General features: G+C 59.2%; 1 protein-coding gene across 2 annotated transcripts; it reads left to right on the top strand.

Moving 5' to 3' along the window:
- The first annotated feature begins 439 nt into the window (after positions 1-439).
- On the top strand, positions 440-12,598 carry SPRY3 (sprouty RTK signaling antagonist 3). Of its 2 annotated transcripts, none has more exons than XM_059482736.1 (2): positions 440-543; positions 5,918-12,598. In XM_059482736.1, exon 2 carries the CDS (start codon positions 5,965-5,967, stop codon positions 6,880-6,882), a length of 918 nt encoding a protein of 305 aa, XP_059338719.1. In that variant the 5' UTR covers positions 440-543; positions 5,918-5,964; the 3' UTR covers positions 6,883-12,598. The 2 variants fall into 2 exon arrangements, with proteins under 2 accessions (XP_059338719.1, XP_059338720.1); XM_059482737.1 differs by lacking the exon at positions 440-543 and adding an exon at positions 3,753-3,779.
- The last annotated feature ends 4,064 nt before the right edge of the window (positions 12,599-16,662 follow it).

Here is a 16,662-nt window from a genome sequence, read left to right as displayed (position 1 = left end):
AGGACCCCAGTGGTGTTCAAGGTGGTGGATTTCCCTTGGGATGAGGAGTGGGACCAATCCCTGAGGTGAGCTGAGGAGCTGGAGTGGGGCACAGTGGGGGCTGTGGGAAGGGGGCTCAGTCCCTGCTCCACAGCCCCACACGGGGAGAGGTGGCCAGGAACCTGCAGCAGTCTCACACCTTCCTCTGCCATGGCTCATCAGGGAGATCCACGTCTCTCTCCCAACAGCCAAAACCCCTCCTGAGGAGGGGGGGCTCCATCCCAGATCCTTCCTTTGGGGGAGGCTCCAAACTTCCCTGCCTTGCAAGTGCCCTGGGGTTCCCAGCCCTCCTCTCCAGCCGTGCTGTGGTCAATAACTCACCGGGAGGCTGCTGCTCTCCCTGTGCTTCCCACCCTCCCACTCCTCCCGGAGCTCTGCATTCATGCCTGCTCGGCCCTCCCTCGGCAGCCAGCGAGGAATAAAGCGGCGCCGGCGGAGCACGACGCGGGCTGCGCTGGGATGCTGCGAGCCAGCGAGGGAAGCCTGAATCACCGGCACCTCAAGGTGGGAGTGAGGGATTGGGGCTGGGAGAGAGGGAGGACAGCACACGTGCTCCCCGGAGTCAGGTGCTCTCAGCCAGCTGGCTGGGAATCGGGCAGCGCTGATCCTTTCTGTGCCTTTAAAGACGGAACTGAGGGCGATGGGGAGAAGAGGAGGGGCCGGTGGGAGCAGAGGGGTTCAGGCTGAAAGCTCTGAGCTGGAGCCGAGGCTGAGGGATGCTGTCAGGGACTCGTTCTTCTTGGAGAAACTCCTGGAGGAGCGTCCCCAGTGGGATCCCATGGAGTTGGAGAAACCCTCAGCCTAGAAATACCTAAAAATGAGACTGCAAGGGCTCAGCTGGGCACCGTGTGGGAGAATGGAGTGACTGGCCCCAGCTGGGGGATTCCAGTGCTTCTGCTGGCACCAGCTGGGAGGGAGCCCCTGAGGTCTGTGGGATCACCCCAGTTTGTCCTCATCTGTTACTGCCACAAGCAGCAGAGCTGGATTTATCACTCATATTCCAGGTCCTTCTCTTCCCCTCTGTCCCCATGCTGCTCTCACACACTCAGACCCCGTGTTTGCCATCCAGCCTGGGGACTGCCCACCCCGAGGGGGTCCTGTGATGCTGGGCTTGTCTGGGGGGGCTGAGGGCTTGGTGGTTTCATCTTCACATTTCTGAGACAGATTCTGAGCCCTCCCCGAGCCGGGGCTGTCGCTTTGCTCATCTGGTGAGCATCCCAGAGAGAATGGGTGATCACCCTGAAGGTGTCGAGGGGAATGGAGGTAGGGTGGGGACTCTGCTGGGGCCCACAGGTGATGTCCAGTGCCATCAGGGTGGCCTTGTGTCTTTGGGACTGTCAAGCCAGGTCTACTTTACTGTAAATGGGCGTGAGGGGTGTCACAAGGACCCCTGGTGCTCCCGAGCCACAGGCACGAAAGCAGGAAAGCAAGGGATGTGGGGAAAGCGTGCAGTGACTTGGGAAAACCGCTGGAATGGGAGGTCCAGGTCCCGCTTGGACCTTGAGTCCAAGCTTTTTGTTTCTGGGAGAGTGGGATGTGTGTGGGCTGGTTCTGTGGGTCTCAGGGTGGAAAAGCTGCTCCCAGCCTCTCTGCCGAGTGTGTTTCTGCAGGGCTCATCCAGGTGTGACTTTGGGATTTTGGGAAGTGTTGGAGCTGGATGGCCCTGGGCTGTCCCGGGGACCTCCTGGGCAGAGGTGAGCCGGGAGAAGGTTGGACTCGATGACCTTAGAGGGCTTTTCCTACCTTTTCCATGGTTCTGTGAGGTGACTGAGCCGTTTCACGGCGATTTATGGATCAAACCCAAGGTGATGGATCCTGAGTCGCTGCCGGCCCCTTTGTGCCCCAGCCAGGCAGGACCTGCCCGCGGTGTCACACTGACCCCGACCCACCCCGCCACGCTGCTGTGTCCCCAGGGGCGCCGTCCCGGTGGGCACAGGGGGACACCGGCCCAGGGTGCGGCAGGGCCATCCCGGCGGGCGCAGGGAGGGACGCGGAGCCCGGGCCAGACGGAAACGTTTAAAGAGCGCTGAGCATCCCGCGGCGGGGCTGGGCGGCAGCGGCGCCTGGGGAGCGCTGCGGGGCTCTGCGGAGCCGCTAATGGGCCGAGTCCATTTCAGAGGGATGACGCCACTTGGGTAAAGCGTTAAGAGCTCCGGGAAGGCAGCGCAGAGCGAGGGGGAGCGCGATGCTCCCGGGCAGAGCCAGGTCCCTCCCTCCATCCCTCCTCCTCCTCCTCCTCCTCCCTCCGCCCAGCCTCCCGTTCCCACCGAGCGCGGGGCCCCCCCACCGCTCCCGCTGCCCGCGGCGCGGGGCTCGGCTGCGGGGCCGGGGCTGCCCCGCTCCGCCCCGGGGCTGCCCCCGCAGCGCTCGGGCTCCGCGGGCCGATGGACCGGCGGCGGCGTGCGGGGTGAGTCCCCGGCGCGGACACGCGTGGGCTGCGGGGCGCGGCGGGGGACACGCGTGGGCCGAGCGGGAGGGCTCCTGGGCACTCGTGAGCCGCTGCTGGAGGGACGCGGGTGCCTGGGTGCGCACGGGCTGTGCGAGGGAGCTGAGGTTCCGTGCGGGGGGCGATTGGGGTCCTGCACACGCGTGGGGTGCGCGCGGTGGGGCTGGGGCCGCCTGTGGGTCCGAGTCACGCGTGGGCTGTGCTGAGAGTGCCCCGCACACTGAGAGCGGGCTGCGGGCGCGGCGGTGCCCGGGAGTCCCGGGACACGGGGGCTGCGTGTGCGTGGAGGGGCTGCGAGCCCCGCGTGGGCTGCGCGCTGAGTGGGACCGGCGGCTCAGCCTCCCCCAGCGCCCCGCTGCACCCCGCAGCACCCCGACACGGCGAGAGGGTCCCTTTTCTCCCACCTGGCGCCCTGAGCCGCTTGCCCCCGGCTCGCAGCCACCTCCAGCCTGTAAATCATTTGCTTTTACGATCCTTCCTCTGGCCCATTATCACACGAACTTTATGTTTGAGGCTGGTGGTGGCCATAAAGCTGGTCCGGTTTCCGGGGCTGGCATGCCCGCCTGGCAGGCAGGGTGTGAGGAGGAGGAGGAGGAGGAGGCTGGGGGACGCTGCCCCGGGTCCCCCAGGCAGGCAGGTAGGCAGGGAGGGGTGCAGAGCTCCGGGATTGCCCGGCTCAGTGGGGCTGGGATATGGATTGATTGCAGCCCTGCGATCAGGGTGGAGCAGGGAGGGAGTGGGGAGCACTGGGCTGTTCGGGGCTGGGGGAGAAGGAATCAGCAGGGTCCCAGTTCCAGTCATTCAGTCCCTCTGCAGGACCCACAGATGTTCTCTTCAGCTCCCCTTCGTTCCCACAGGGACATTTACATCCCCCCAGTCAGTGAGCCTAGGTCCCTGTCTGATCCCTGCACCTTGCAATCACAGTCCTGGGGGCGTTTGGGCCCTGGTTCAGTGTTGGGGGGCTCCCAAGATCTGTCTTTTTCTGTGTCTGAGCCCTGTCCCCAGATCTGGAGTGTCTGGCACAGCTGATGGTCACCTTGTCTCTGGCTGTGTCCCCCGGGCTTGGTTCCTCCTCATGCTGTCCCTCCCACCCCAGCCTGGCTCAGGGGTCTCCTCACGCCTCTTGAGCTCCAGGTGCTCAGAGGATTCGGGCTGCCCGTGCTGGGCCAGCAGCCCCACTGGCTCTGTGGCTGCAGGACCCTCTGTGGGGTCTCTCCCCATGGCTGGAGGCCCCCAGGACCCTCACAGGGCTCATCTCAGTGGCCAAGCCTGAACGACCAAGTGCTGAGGCCAGGTGAGTGGGGATGGACACCTGGTGTGAGCAGCTGCTCCCAGGTGGAATCAGCATTGCTCTCTGAATGATCCCGTCCCGACAGGATCTGGGTCATGAGGGGTGTGGGGATGCTCCGAGGCTGCTCCCTGCTCCCCTCTGCACAGTCCCAGCTGCAGGCTGAGGTGGGCCCTCCCTCTTCAGGGGGTGCTGGGGCTTCACGTCCCCAGCCTGTGCTTTGGTGAGACCCTCCCAGGTGAGGAGCTCGGTGACAGCAGGTGACAGCCACAAGAGCTTTGCCTCTGGCCTCTTCCCATCTCACAAACCTCCCCCGAGTCTGCCATGCCCTCCTAATTCCCCTTGGCACTGCTGTGAAGGAAAAGGGTTCCCAAATCACCTGTGGGTGTCCTGGGTGAGCGACTCCTCACTGTCTGCATTTTCCCACACGGGGAATGGCATGGAGGAGGGAAAACCCCAAATCTGAGCAGATCAGTTTCCTTTTCTTTCCAGAGAGGGGGATGGGAGAGGCGAGATCTTGCTTGAACAGTCAAAGTAAGTTGCCTTTGCTTTTCCCTGCTCCTCAAGGTCAGCCTAGCTAATGAAAATCAATCTTCCCTCTGCCTCTCTCTGCTGCATGAGCAGATTCTACCTGTGGCCCCTTCACCTACTTGAGAGCGGCGGCCGCCCCGTTCTGCCGAGGGAGCTCCCTCCAGAACGGTGCCTTCCTGTGGGCCCGGCAGTGTCCGTGACACAGGGGGGTCACTCTGTGACCTGTCCCCTCTGTCCCAGGGAAGGTGGCCGTGCATGGGCAGCACGGATCCCACGGGGAGATCTGTGCTGGACGTGGTGGGCTCTGGCATGCAGTGAGTGATGTCCGTCTGTCCTCTGGGCGCTCCTGGCAGCTCCGTGTGCCGATGTCCAGAGCAGGAGCTTTGTGTCTCCCTCCCTCCTGTGGCTCCTGTGCCTGCTGCTCTCTCCCCTCTCCTCTCCCAGCCCCACCGAGGGGTTTCCCTGGCAGATGAAGGTTTGGAGATGGAGCTGCTGCCATGGGGCCAAGCTTGCCAGGAAGGGCAGTGGTGGCACATGGAGTCTCCCTGCTCCATCCCAAGGCCCTCAGCAGTGCTGCTGCTCCTGGGCACAGCAGGTTCTGCTGCCAGCACTGCCACCCAGGAAGGGCCACGTCCTGAAAACAATGGCAAAGGGCACAGCAGGGTGGTGTGAGGGGCACCACAGGGCTTGCCTGTGCCAAGGTTGCCTTCCCTGGTGTCTGTGCCAGGTTTGAAGGGAAACTTGCCCTTCCTAACACTCCTGATGGGGGCAAATTGGCTCCTGGGCTAGGGATGGGGTACTGGAATGCTGCAGTCCACCAGGACTTGGAGTCTGTGGGATAGTCCTGTCCTTGGCCAAACACAGGGCTCCATTTCATCCCTGGAAGTGTTAAAACAATATAGATGTGGGTCTTGAGGGCATGGTTCAGTGGTAAACATGGTGGTGGTTGATGGTTTGAGTTGCTGATCTTAGAGGGCTTTTCCAACTTCACCAATTCAGTGACTCTAATTTGTCGCTGCTGCTGCCTAGAGTTAGAGAACCTGTGCTCAGATTCCCCATCCCAGTGCCCCCCGTGTGTGCAGGGAATGGGAGCAGGAGGCTGCTCAGGGTGTGCTGGGAGCCTCCAGAGCAGAGAGAGCCCCTGCTCTGAGGGAGATGCTGTTCCCAGCTCTGTCATGCCTCTGGATCAGTCACTGCTTCCCATTTCCCCTCCTCCAGAGAGGGCCAGCACAGGTCCCTGGGGAAGAAGAAGGAGGTGCTGGTGAGGGGTGGGAAATCCTCTGGAAGGACACAAGAGGCTCAAAAGCATGGAGAGAGGCTGTGCCCGCCAGGGTCGAGGGGCAGATCCGACAGCCCTTCCTTTGGGATGTGTCCAGCCTAAGTGTTCCCAGGCACAAAACTGCTCCGGGTCTGATTGCTGGAAATCCTTTCGTTTGGAGTTCTCCAGGCAGCCTTTGTGTCCTGCTTTGCTCTAGTGGAAGGTGTGCCTGCCCGTGGCAAGGGGCTGGAATGAGACAAGCTTCGAGATCCCTTCCGTCCCAAAGCAGTCTGTGATTCAATGATTTGGATGGACGTAACAGGGATATTTTCTCTCTTCCTGCCCCATCCTTTAGGATCTTTAGATGTGCCCTGATGCCGCAGGGTCTCCCGGCTCCTGGAAATGCAGCTCTCTTCCAGCGTGGCTGAACTCAGCTGCGACGAGACCATGGACCCACCCGCCGAGGACTTCCAGCAGGTGCTGTCCATCGACCAAATCCGCTCCATCCGTGCCAGCAACAACTACGTGGAGAGGCCGGCGGCGTGCTTCCAGCAAGCCCGCTCCAACCCCTCGCTGTCGCAGCCCCCGCACAAGCAGGAGTGGTCCCAGGACCGCCTGGCGTCTTCCACCTTCCAGGACCTGCACCGCAGCCACAGCCAGCAGCACCAGGTGCCGCCGCTGCAGCCGCACCTGAGCCACTCGAGCACGGCCAGCTCGGTGTCGCAGAGCACCACGGCCTCGGAGCAGCGCCTGCTGAGCAGCCTGACGCCGTCGCACTCCGGGCACTCTCTGGTGCGGACGCAGCCCCGCGGGGCTGAGCTGAAGGCCGAGGAGTCGCCGCGGAAGGGCGCGGAGCCGGCGGCGGGGCACGGGGCGCACCTGGTGCTGTGCGAGGCGTGCGGGCGCTGCCGCTGCCCGCGCTGCACGGCCGCCCGCAGCCTGCCCTCCTGCTGGCTCTGCAACCAGCGCTGCCTCTGCTCCGCCGAGAGCCTCCTCGACTACGGGACCTGCCTCTGCTGCGTCAAGGGGCTCTTCTACCACTGCTCCACCGACGACGAGGACACCTGCGCCGACGACCCCTGCTCCTGCGGGCCGGGCTCCTGCTGCGCCCGCTGGGCTGCCATGAGCGTCCTGTCCCTCCTCTTGCCCTGCCTCTGCTGCTACTTTCCCACCCTGGGGTGCCTCAAACTTTGCCAGCGGGGCTATGACGGCCTGAAACGCCCCGGCTGCCGCTGCCAGAGCCACACCAACACGGTCTGCAGAAAGATCTCCTCGGCCAGCGGCACGCCCTTCCCCAAAACGCTGGACAAGCCGGTATGACCCTCCCGAGGAAGAGAAGCGGGCTTTGCTCCTCTTCATCCCCCTCCTCCTCCTCTTCTCTCCTCCGTCCCGCTCCTCTCTCGGCTCCCTCTGCCCTGCGGTGCCCTCCCCTTCCCACCATCACCTTCCAGGATCCAGACGGGTGACCTGGGGGATCCCCAGGCTTTGGGACGCCCTGGCTGCGTGGCCGGGGGAGCTGCCACTGAGCTGGGGGGTACCAGTGGTTTTGCACGTACAGGAGAGGGACAGGAGAGGCAGAGCAAGCTGAGGGTGCCCTCCCTGGCTGTGTCCCACAGGGAAAGGTGACCCAGAGGGTCCTTGGGCTCTGCCCCCACAGCAAGGGTACCTTGGGCCCCTCAGGGCTCTGCTCTCCATAGTTTTAGGAGGTGCCCCACAGTATGGTCCTTATCCATGAGGGAGGAGACAGGTCAGTGCGTCCCTGTGCCAGAGTCCCTCGGGAGCCAGACCCCTCTCCCACTCTTTCTCCCTCTCCTGCACTTTCTGTGGGTGGCCTTTCGCCCCTCAGCTGGCCACACGTCCCTTTCCCTGAGGGGCTGGGGTGCCAAGGGCTCTCACCAGTGGCAGTGGCTCCACTCCAGGCTGGGAAGACGCTGGGAGAAGCGAGCTCGCTCCAGAATGAGGTGGCACCGTGTTTTTCTATCTCAAAGAGGAAGAGAAGGTGTGGGAAGTTTTAGAAACCTTCTGGCAGGGGAAGGAGCTATCGGAGGCAGCCCAGCCCACTCTCTCCTGCCCGACTGCAGCAAGGGAAAGGTCCCCTCTGGGATTTGGCTGAGAACAAGGAGCTGCTTGGAAATTGCCATTCATTTCTCCAGGCCTTGGAGGGCTGCCTGAGGTGGGAGCTGCCGCCTGGCTCCATCCCACCACCCAGCAGATGCCACAGGCACCAGCTCCGCGCTCGAACCCCGATCTGGTACCTTCCACCAGCACTGAATTCACTTTAAAAAACTACAGCAAAGCCAACTGTGAGCAGCCACCACTCCGGGGACTCCCCAGCAGGGCTTCTGTCACCTTGCCTTGGGCTGGAGGACATGGAAAGCAGGAGGGGGTGTCAAAGCTGGGGAGCCCGACCTTCCCTCCCTGCCAAGTTTCCTTTGAGTCCTCACTTCACTGAGGGGGTTCTGCCACTCGCTGACAGCTGGGAATGGGGCTGGAGCCAGACCTGGGGCCTGCCCTGGGGCCATCTGCAGAGCAGAGGGTGCTGCAATCCGAGTCAGGGCTCCGTGTTTCCTGCTGGGATGATGATAGCCCCAACTGGTGGCTGTGGCAGGGGGACTCCAGGTGCTCCTGGGCTCAGCCCCATGTCTGTGCAGTGCCAGCTCCTGGTTGTGGCCCCGCTGGCATCATTTGGGGGAGTTTGGAGCTGGGATGGTGTCCTGGAGCTCGGCTCTGCCTGCCTGTCCCCCTTCCCAGGTGTGTGAGCACGAGAGGGGGGAATGGTGCTCCTGGAGGAATATATGCAACACATCCCTTGGCTTCTCCAAGCCCCAGCTCCCAGGGCCCGTCCGCCGCCTCCTCCCAGCCGCCTCTTTCCGTAGAGTTCTGTGGATCTATTTTTGTAGATATAAATATAACGTTAGGATGGGTAGGTCTATTACTAATAATATTCATGATACTGCTGTGAACGGTGCCAGGTACAAGGTTTGGCTTCCTGGTGCACTTGCACAGGCTGGAAAAGATGATTTCCCAGTCAGTTTATTGCTAATCCCAGACCCTTGGTTCCCAGGTTGTCGGGAGTGGGGGAAATGGAGGTGTACAGATTGTCTGGGGGTCTGCTCTGCAGGGAGGGTGGGATTCAGTGCTGGCTGAGAGGGGAGGCAGGAGTGGAATCTCATTGTGGGACTCCTCTTTCCATCCATTCACTTTCTAAAAATCACCGTGGATCCAAGCTCCCTCTGTTGCGGGGAGAAGTGGTTCCAGGGAGTGATTCATCCCGCTTGGAAGCATTATTCATCAAATCCTGTGCTGGCTGTGCCCAGCTCCCCTGACTCAAATGGCACCCAAACATTGAACTCCAGGCTCCATGGGGAAGGGGAGATGAGTCCCATGCCTGGTGGGAGGTTTGTGCTGGAGGATGTGATGGACGTGAGTGAAATCCTCTCCCTGATTTCTCCCAGAGCCAGAGGGGGGGTGTGGAAGGATCTGTGGGTGTCTCAGGAGGATGCTCTGGCATCATGCAGAGGGATCTCCTGGCATTAGGAAAGGACAGAGCCCCATCTGGGCATGGTCCATCCCTGAGGCCAGCCTGGACTCTGGAATAATTTGGATTTTAAAGCCATGACCTTCTCAGAAGATGCCCTGTAGGTGTGTGCACCCCTCTAAGATCATTCCTGTGGCAGCAAATATAAACTGCATTGCTAATACATTTATCCTTATGCCAATAATTGCTTGGCTCCCTACTTTCAAGTGATGTTGTGGGGAGACACTTCCTCCCAGAGTCTCCTTCCTTTGGAAGGCTCAGTTCACTCTTCTATTGGTGCTGATTAAACTCCTTCTTCATAAAAACCAGAGAGCATTTTTAGGGAGAAAAGGTCCCTTTTTCCCTGTGGGTTGGAGGAACTGTCTCCCTTGAATGAGAATGAGAAACAGTTCATTGAAACTTTTTAAAGAAAACTAATGAACAGAATTTTCCAACTTGCTCTACTTTGATTTTTTTTTTTCCTCCTCCTTTTTAAACGGATCCCACTTGTAAATTTAGTTACCACCTCTGTATCTTTGCAATTCATTGCTTCCTCTCCTGATGGTGGAATGACTCAACATGTGAAGCTTCATCATTTTCACGGCCTCCCAAGTCATGCGAGCGCGGGGTGACCTCCCCCAGGTGCTGGAGCTGGGGGCTGAGGGGAGGCTGCCCATGATCAGCTCCCAGAGCTCTGCTGGCACTCAGCAGCAGCACAGTTACCTTCAGGAGCTGGGGGGAGGCCAGGGCTGCCAGGAGCCTCCACCTAATGGGCTTTTCTGGGTCAGTGCAGGGGCTCCCTTCCTAGCAGGGAATGGTGCCACAGACTGGAAAGGGCTGAGGAGCACGGCCAGGGCTCCTCTCTGTGAGATGGCAAATCTGGGAGAGACATTTAATGAAATACTGGACATGTAGAAGGGGAGGGATTTAAAAGCTGTGGACATGGTTTAGTGATGGCTCCCAGTGCTGGGTTAATGTTTGGACTCGGTGGTCTCAGAGGGCTTTTCCAGCAGGAATGATTCCATGGTTCTAGGGAATGGAGGGGACAAGAGCCCCCTGGCACCGAGGGCTGTGGGACCAGAGCAGGGCGTTGTTTTCACCAAGGGCAGACACCAAAGCCACATCCAGGACCTGCAGGGGCTGGAGCAGTTCAGCTTGCTGCTCTCTGCCCTGCTCATGGGGCAGATGGCTTTGCTGGAATTCCTGCTGCCCGCTCCAGCTGGGGCTCCTCAGCACATTTCCCTCCTTGCTCTCAGCAGGAAGGCGAGGTTGGCAAGCACCAAAACTGTCCAAGGAGAAGCACCCAAAGCTCCTGTTCACCGAGCTCATCCATGGTGGGAAAGGCTGTGGGCAGCCTCAGATTCTTTCCCTGAGCTTTCCCAACCTCCTGTGACCAGATCCATCCTGCTCCATCCCCAGCTCGGCTGCCAGCCTGTTGGGTTTGCCCACGGAGAGGGCCCTGGTTGGGGTTGGGGTTGGGAGCCCCTTTCCTGCCCCACCCTCCGTGAGTCAGATCCCATCTGCTCGGGGTGTTTGTCTGCAGCTGCCTGTCCCAGCACTTGGGTTTCTCTCTGTCCTGACGTGTCTCTTTTGGTTTTCTTTGGAATTGTCACATGTGGAGCCCTCTGCTCTCCTGCAGGGATGGATCCCCATTGTGAGGGAGCGTTCCTGGGCTGTTCTCTTCCTTTTGCCAGGGAACATTTGCCCCCTTTGCAGGGCTGGGGGCAGATTGGAGCAGGGAAAGGGATTCAGGTGCCAAAGGAGCAGGAAGCAGGAGCTGCTGAGCAGGACCTGAGCTCCCCCTGCTCTGCTCCCCATCCAGAGCCTCCTTCTCCCACCCAGGAGTACAAAGCTCCATTCATGCAAGAACCTGTGATGCTTTTTGCTTCCTCCAAGGCTTCCCTTGGTCCCACTCTCCTTTTCCCCACTGGCAAATCAGTCTCAGCAAAGGTGGGGAGGGGTTTTGGGGACCAGGCTGGAGTGTCCCTCCCATCCCACCCCTGCCACTCCTGGTGGAAGGGCCAAAGAGGTCCTTTGGCTGCTGTCCACTCATCCTTGAGAAACATCAGTGCCTCAAAGAGCAGGGGAAGCTCTTTGTGACTCACAGATTCCCATAAAATCCCACTGGGTTCACTCCTGCCCATCCCCAGGGGTGAGCCCTGATGGAGGGAGGACAAATGTCATTGACCAAAAGATGCCAAAGCCTGGGATCAGAGATTGGGAACGGCTCTGAAGTGTGGTAGAGAGGGATGAGCCGGGTTTGAGGGGAGCTGCTGTGGGATTGGCACAGGAAAGGAGCCCTCTATGCCCTAAACTCCTGCTCCCAGCACCGCTGCTGTTGCTCCTTCCTGGGCTGTTCTGAGGCTGGAGAAGGCTGGGAGTGCTCAGACACTGGGAGGTCAAATATTTGTGACAGGGGTGTGATAAGGGCTGAGCCCCAGCCTGAAGGTCACTCTTGGTCTTTGGCAGGATCCAGTTCAGGCTCGGCTCCTCCGAGGAACCCATGGAGCCCATGGGATGGTCATGATCCACTTGGCTCAAACCACCCTGAGCTGGGCCCTCCTGGGCTCAGCTGGCTTTGGGTACTTCCCCATGAACACCAGAAACTCTTGCCAGCCCTCCTGGGGTCACACTGAGAGTGGGGCTGGGATCTGTTCTCCTGCTTGGGGTGGTGTTGCAGAAATATCCCCTGAGGACACAATGCTGGGGTTCCTGTGAGGGGCACTGCAGGCAGGGGGGTTTGGATGGATGGATGGATGGATGGATGGATGGATGGATGGATGGATGGATGGATGGATGGATGGATGGGAAGGGCTCACAGCCCTCCAGGGCAGCAGGAATGATTGAGGGAGGCTCTGGTCCCTCTCCTGCTGTGCCCAAATGGCTTCACACAGGCAGGACTGGTCCCACCCCAGAGCTGGGCTTGGGACAGGAGGGAGCTCCCACCTCTGTGCCAAGGTCACCCTCAGGAAGGCTCCTCAGCACAAGCCCGGCCCAGCCCCACCTTGCCCCTTTCCCCCTTTCCCATTGGGATGCTCTCCTGGCAGCAGCTCCTCATCCTCCTCCTGCCCTGGTGTTTTCAGCACAAAGCTCTCCTTGGAAGATCCCCCTGGGCTCCCCAGGACAGGCCCAGGATCCCAAGGCTCCCATCCCAGGTTTCTGGGTACAAAGCCCTTCTGTACAGCCTGTAAAGATCCCTCCCCTGCTCTCTCCATTCCAGTTCCTTTCTTTAAGGTATAATATATGTTTATAACCTGATGGCTGGTTTTTTTGACAATACTCTTGTACCTTTTAAGGGGAAAAAATTAAAAAACCAAAGTATTTATTTGAAAAGTTTATTTTAAAGATAAGAAAAAAAAACCTATTTATTTTACTGCACCCTCTTCTGTTTGGTTTTCTTCTCTTGCAAAGCTGATAACTGTTACAGAACCACTGCTGAGGTGAAAGAAGTGATTCTATGGGTGGCTTCACAAGCCCACTTAGAGCAACTATTCAATAAAAATATATATTAATTTTGAACGTGGTCTTGTTCTTGTCTCCGTGGTGGCTGGGCCATGGCTCAGGCTTTGCCTGGGGTGCTGCACGGCTCGGCAGGGACTGAGAACTGGGGGGATCATCCTGGCCTCCGTGAGGTCTGCCCTGGGAGCCTTCTGATGCTCAGACCTCCAAAATGCAGCGTGGGCTTCCCTGCTGGAGCTGCCCCAGGTCCCTGTGGAAGGGCTGGCTCAGGCAGCAAAGGGAGGAGCAAAGAAGGGGAGGCTTAGGTAAGGAATTCCTGAGTGCTTGGGGGCTTTCAGTGACCCCTCAGAGATCCCAACGTGCTCCCAGAGCCTCTCCCAGTGCCAGAGGAGAGGGGGTGATGCCACAGGGCCATGGGTGTGCTCTGCAGGAGGAGCTGCAGCTGCCACCAGCTCCTTCCCCAGCAGCGGCTGGAGGCACCTTGGAGGTGATTTAGCCCAGACCAGGAGGAATTCGGGCCACAGCCCAGCAGCTCCTGGGCCAGGCTGGTGCCTCTGCTCCCTGTGCACATCCCAAGCTGTGGATCCCAAAGCCCTGCCCATCTGCCCATGCAGAGTGCAGACATCCTCATCCCGAGGGCTCTCTGCTCACTGAGAGCTCCTCTCTCGCACAGCTGGTGGAGCTTTCCCCCAGCACCTCCAGAGCCCGAGGCCCTTGCACACACATTTGGTGGCTGATCAATCCATGGTTGGTGACACTCCCCCTATTCCTCTTTCATTTGTTTCAGTGCTACCCCTCAGCTTGGGCTGAACCTGTTTCCTCTCTCTGCAAGAGTCCCTCCTTTCCTAGGAGGGTGTCCCTAGGCCAGGCTTGTGCTGAGGAGCCTTCCTGACCCCCGTGCTGAATTAACCCCACGTACTCTGCACATCTCTCACCACAATCCCTTTTCCCAGGCGGGTTCCCCATTTCTCCCTGACTCTGGCGTTGCTGGTATTGGAGCCTGCTTTCCAAAATCGGTTCCAATGCCTCATCCCCAGCATCCAGGATCTGCCTCAGGGCTCTGGAGCACAGATGTGAGTCCAATCCCTGCTGTGACTCACTCTTCCCCTGCTTTTCAAACAAAAGATGGCTCGGGGCCATTTGTCACCCATTGGCTCCTTTCAGTGCCAAAGTCCCTCTCCTTTGGACAGAGCCAAGCACTTTCATTCCCAGATGTGCAGCTTTCTGTTAACTGTGTTAGAGCCCTCTTGGTGCCTGCAGTGCCACTTTCCCAAGCCTTCCCTGTCCTCATGCCATCAAACTCCCTGGCATCTCTGGGTCTCTCTCGTGTGGTCCCATGGAGGAAGGCTCAGGAGCTGAGCTGCAGCGTGAGACAGTGACCTACAGACCATGGTAATCTGGAACAGATGTCAACTGCTCACTTGAACATTTTTCTTCTCTGTGAAGGAAGTCACAATTGTCCCAGGAATGATAAAAAACCTGCAAAAAAAAATTTTTTTTTTTTTCCCATAAGATTAGGGTGATTCATTGAACTACACAGTCATTTTGTGTTCTGCTTCCATGAGAGACTCCCCAGGCTCGAACACCCCATGGCACCTACCCCATGTGAACCGGGGCTCTGAGCCCCCCAGAGGGTTTAGCCTGGAATAAAACCCCAGCTGTCCTTGGCTGGCAGGGGTTGTTCAGAGCTGAAATGTCCCATTCTGTCCTGTACCAGGACCAGCACAGCCCCAGCGAGCTCAGCTCCATGAAACCCTTCTCAGACATGGACCATGCTTTCCAAAAGAGCATTTCCACCCTCCTGGTGTTGAAATCTTCCCTTGCCTGGAGCAGGCAGAATCAGGCCAAGCCCAGATCCCCCTGAGGGTGCCCAGGTGTGATGCAGCCCCGTGCCTGCTGGAGCATCCCTCGATGCCGGGAAGGTGCCTGGCGGGCTCAGGAGAGCCAGGGAAGGTGTTTGCAGTCAGAGCTTGGCTGTCTAGACAGGAGAGAGGGAGAGAGGAGCCCTCAGAAGGAGTCATTCATCTCTTCCTAAGATGGCTAAATAGGTCAGATGACTCATGCCCTGAAAGTGCCGGTTTCTCTGCGCTGACTACAAAGAGGGAAGGAGCTCCCTCCCGCCTGCAGAGCCGAGGGGAGCGGATCCCAGCCTGCCTCTGGATGTGCCCGGGGCCAGCAGGGAATTCAGCCTCCCCGGGGATCCTCAGCGCTGCTTCCTCAGGGATGCTGGTGAGGAGATGGAGCATTAATTAAACACGGGTGGGGTTTGACTCCTGCTGGAGGTGATGCCTGTGGGAACCTGGGTGTGCAGAGCCCAGAGGAACAGGCAGAGGGTCCAGCCCAGTTCCCTGCTGTCACCCTCGGCTGTAGGGACCGGGGGACAGGAGTTCAGGCTGGAGGGATTTGCACAATGGCTTCTCCACCATCAGAAGCCCTTTCCTGCCTGGTCGTGGCCGTGCTCTGGGTAGGGCTGAGTGCACCTCTGTTCTCACACCTCTGGCCTCACAAAGCCAAGACTGCTCTGGGCAGAGACAAGGGGCCATTCTTATGTTGGCCCACCTCTGTTCAGAGCTGCTCAGTGAGGTTTAGGAATCCCTGGAGGCATCACAAGGTTGAGGGGGCAGCTCTGAGGGCAGCCGGGAGCCTTTGGAATATCTCCCACAAGAAATGACCCCCTCAGAAAGGTGACCTGTGCTGTGATTGCAGCCCTGGGCATGTGGGGGATTTGCTCCTGCAGGAAGAAAGGTCTCCAGGGCCCCAGTGTGTACATAAAGGACAATTTGCACCCTCAAGAAATCCAAAATACCTGCGGGTTTCAGCACTGCCCGGGTACCACAGAGCCACACTCCGGCCCCGCAAAACATCACGAGATTGGCTTAAAAATCAAGATGCAGCTCACAGCAGATTCCTGTTTTTCGCTGCTGCTTTTGGAGGCTGACTGAGTCATGCTCACAAGCCTCCTCTGCCAGACAGCAGGGCTGGCAGCTCGTGGGGCCGTGGGGCGAGCGCGGATCCTCCGTGGGCCGCAGCGGGGCTGGGGCAGCCTGGGCACCCTGCACGCACCAGCTGTGCCCAAATGGCCAGGGATCCCCAGCTGGGCCGGCCTGGGCACCCTGCACGCACAAATGGCCAGGGATCCCCAGCTGGGCTGGCCTGGGCACCCTGCACTGTGCACAGAATGGCCAGGGACCCTCAGCTGGGCCAGCCTGGGCACCCTGCATGCACCAACTGTGCACAGAATGGCCAGGGGTCCCCAGCTGGGGACACTGCCCAGCACCCAGCAGGGATGGGATGTCTCCATTTTCTCTCTTTAGCCTGGTCACTGGCAGCTCCTTCCTGCAGCCACCTCACCTTGGTCTCAGCAGTGCTTGGGGCACACAGGGCCTCGTGGCACCCTGGGCTCCCTGGGCAGCAGCTGCAGAGATTGCAAAGCTCTCCACTGCTGTCTGAAGTGGGAATGCTTTCCCCTGGCTGGAGACCCCCTCACCAGGGTGTTCCCTGCCCTCCTTCCTCGCTGCATTCTGCTCCCAGGATGCGCCTGAGGTTCAGGATATTTCTTCAAGGCACATCTAGAACAAAACTGTTTTCCTGATGTGGAACTCAAATTCCTCCTGGAGAGCTTCTAAACGATTTATTTCCTGTATCCACTTCCCCTGTGCCTTGCTGCTCTCCATGAGGACATTTGCATGGTACAGTAGGATCTCAGTCTTTTGATGTGCAATTATCATCTGCAGAAATGACTAATCAATTAAGGACAGTCACTCCCAGGCTTTCTATTTATTTCTTTCTCATTGAAACCAGAGCAAATGTGCCCTTTTTTCACGGGGAAGTGATGTTTTTTTCCAGACGTGCCTGCTGAAATCTTCCCAGCGGATCTGAAAATGACATCATGCCCTTCTTGGTCTCTGCTGTTGTCACTGTCAGCACTGAGCTGGCCCTGCTGCTGACAACAAGTCCCTGCCACCAGCCCTGCCAGCTCAGCGGTGCCAGCGGGAGCAGGGACTCACCAGGAATGGCTCAGATCACACTTGGAGAGCAGCTCAGGCAGGTAAAAAGTGCCCAAAATGAAAGCAAGAGTGAAGACAGTCCACCTTAAAGGGGGTGAACCCTGAGGGGACCGAGGG

Source organism: Ammospiza nelsoni, chromosome 15, assembly GCF_027579445.1.
Source record: "Ammospiza nelsoni isolate bAmmNel1 chromosome 15, bAmmNel1.pri, whole genome shotgun sequence".
Lineage (NCBI taxonomy): Eukaryota > Metazoa > Chordata > Aves > Passeriformes > Passerellidae > Ammospiza > Ammospiza nelsoni.
This window is presented reverse-complemented; position numbering and strand designations above follow the sequence as displayed.

Coding starts and splice junctions, on each gene's coding strand:
- SPRY3 (XM_059482736.1), top strand. CDS start 5,965: ATGCAGCTCTCTTCCAGCGTGGCTGAACTCAGCTGCGACGAGACCATG.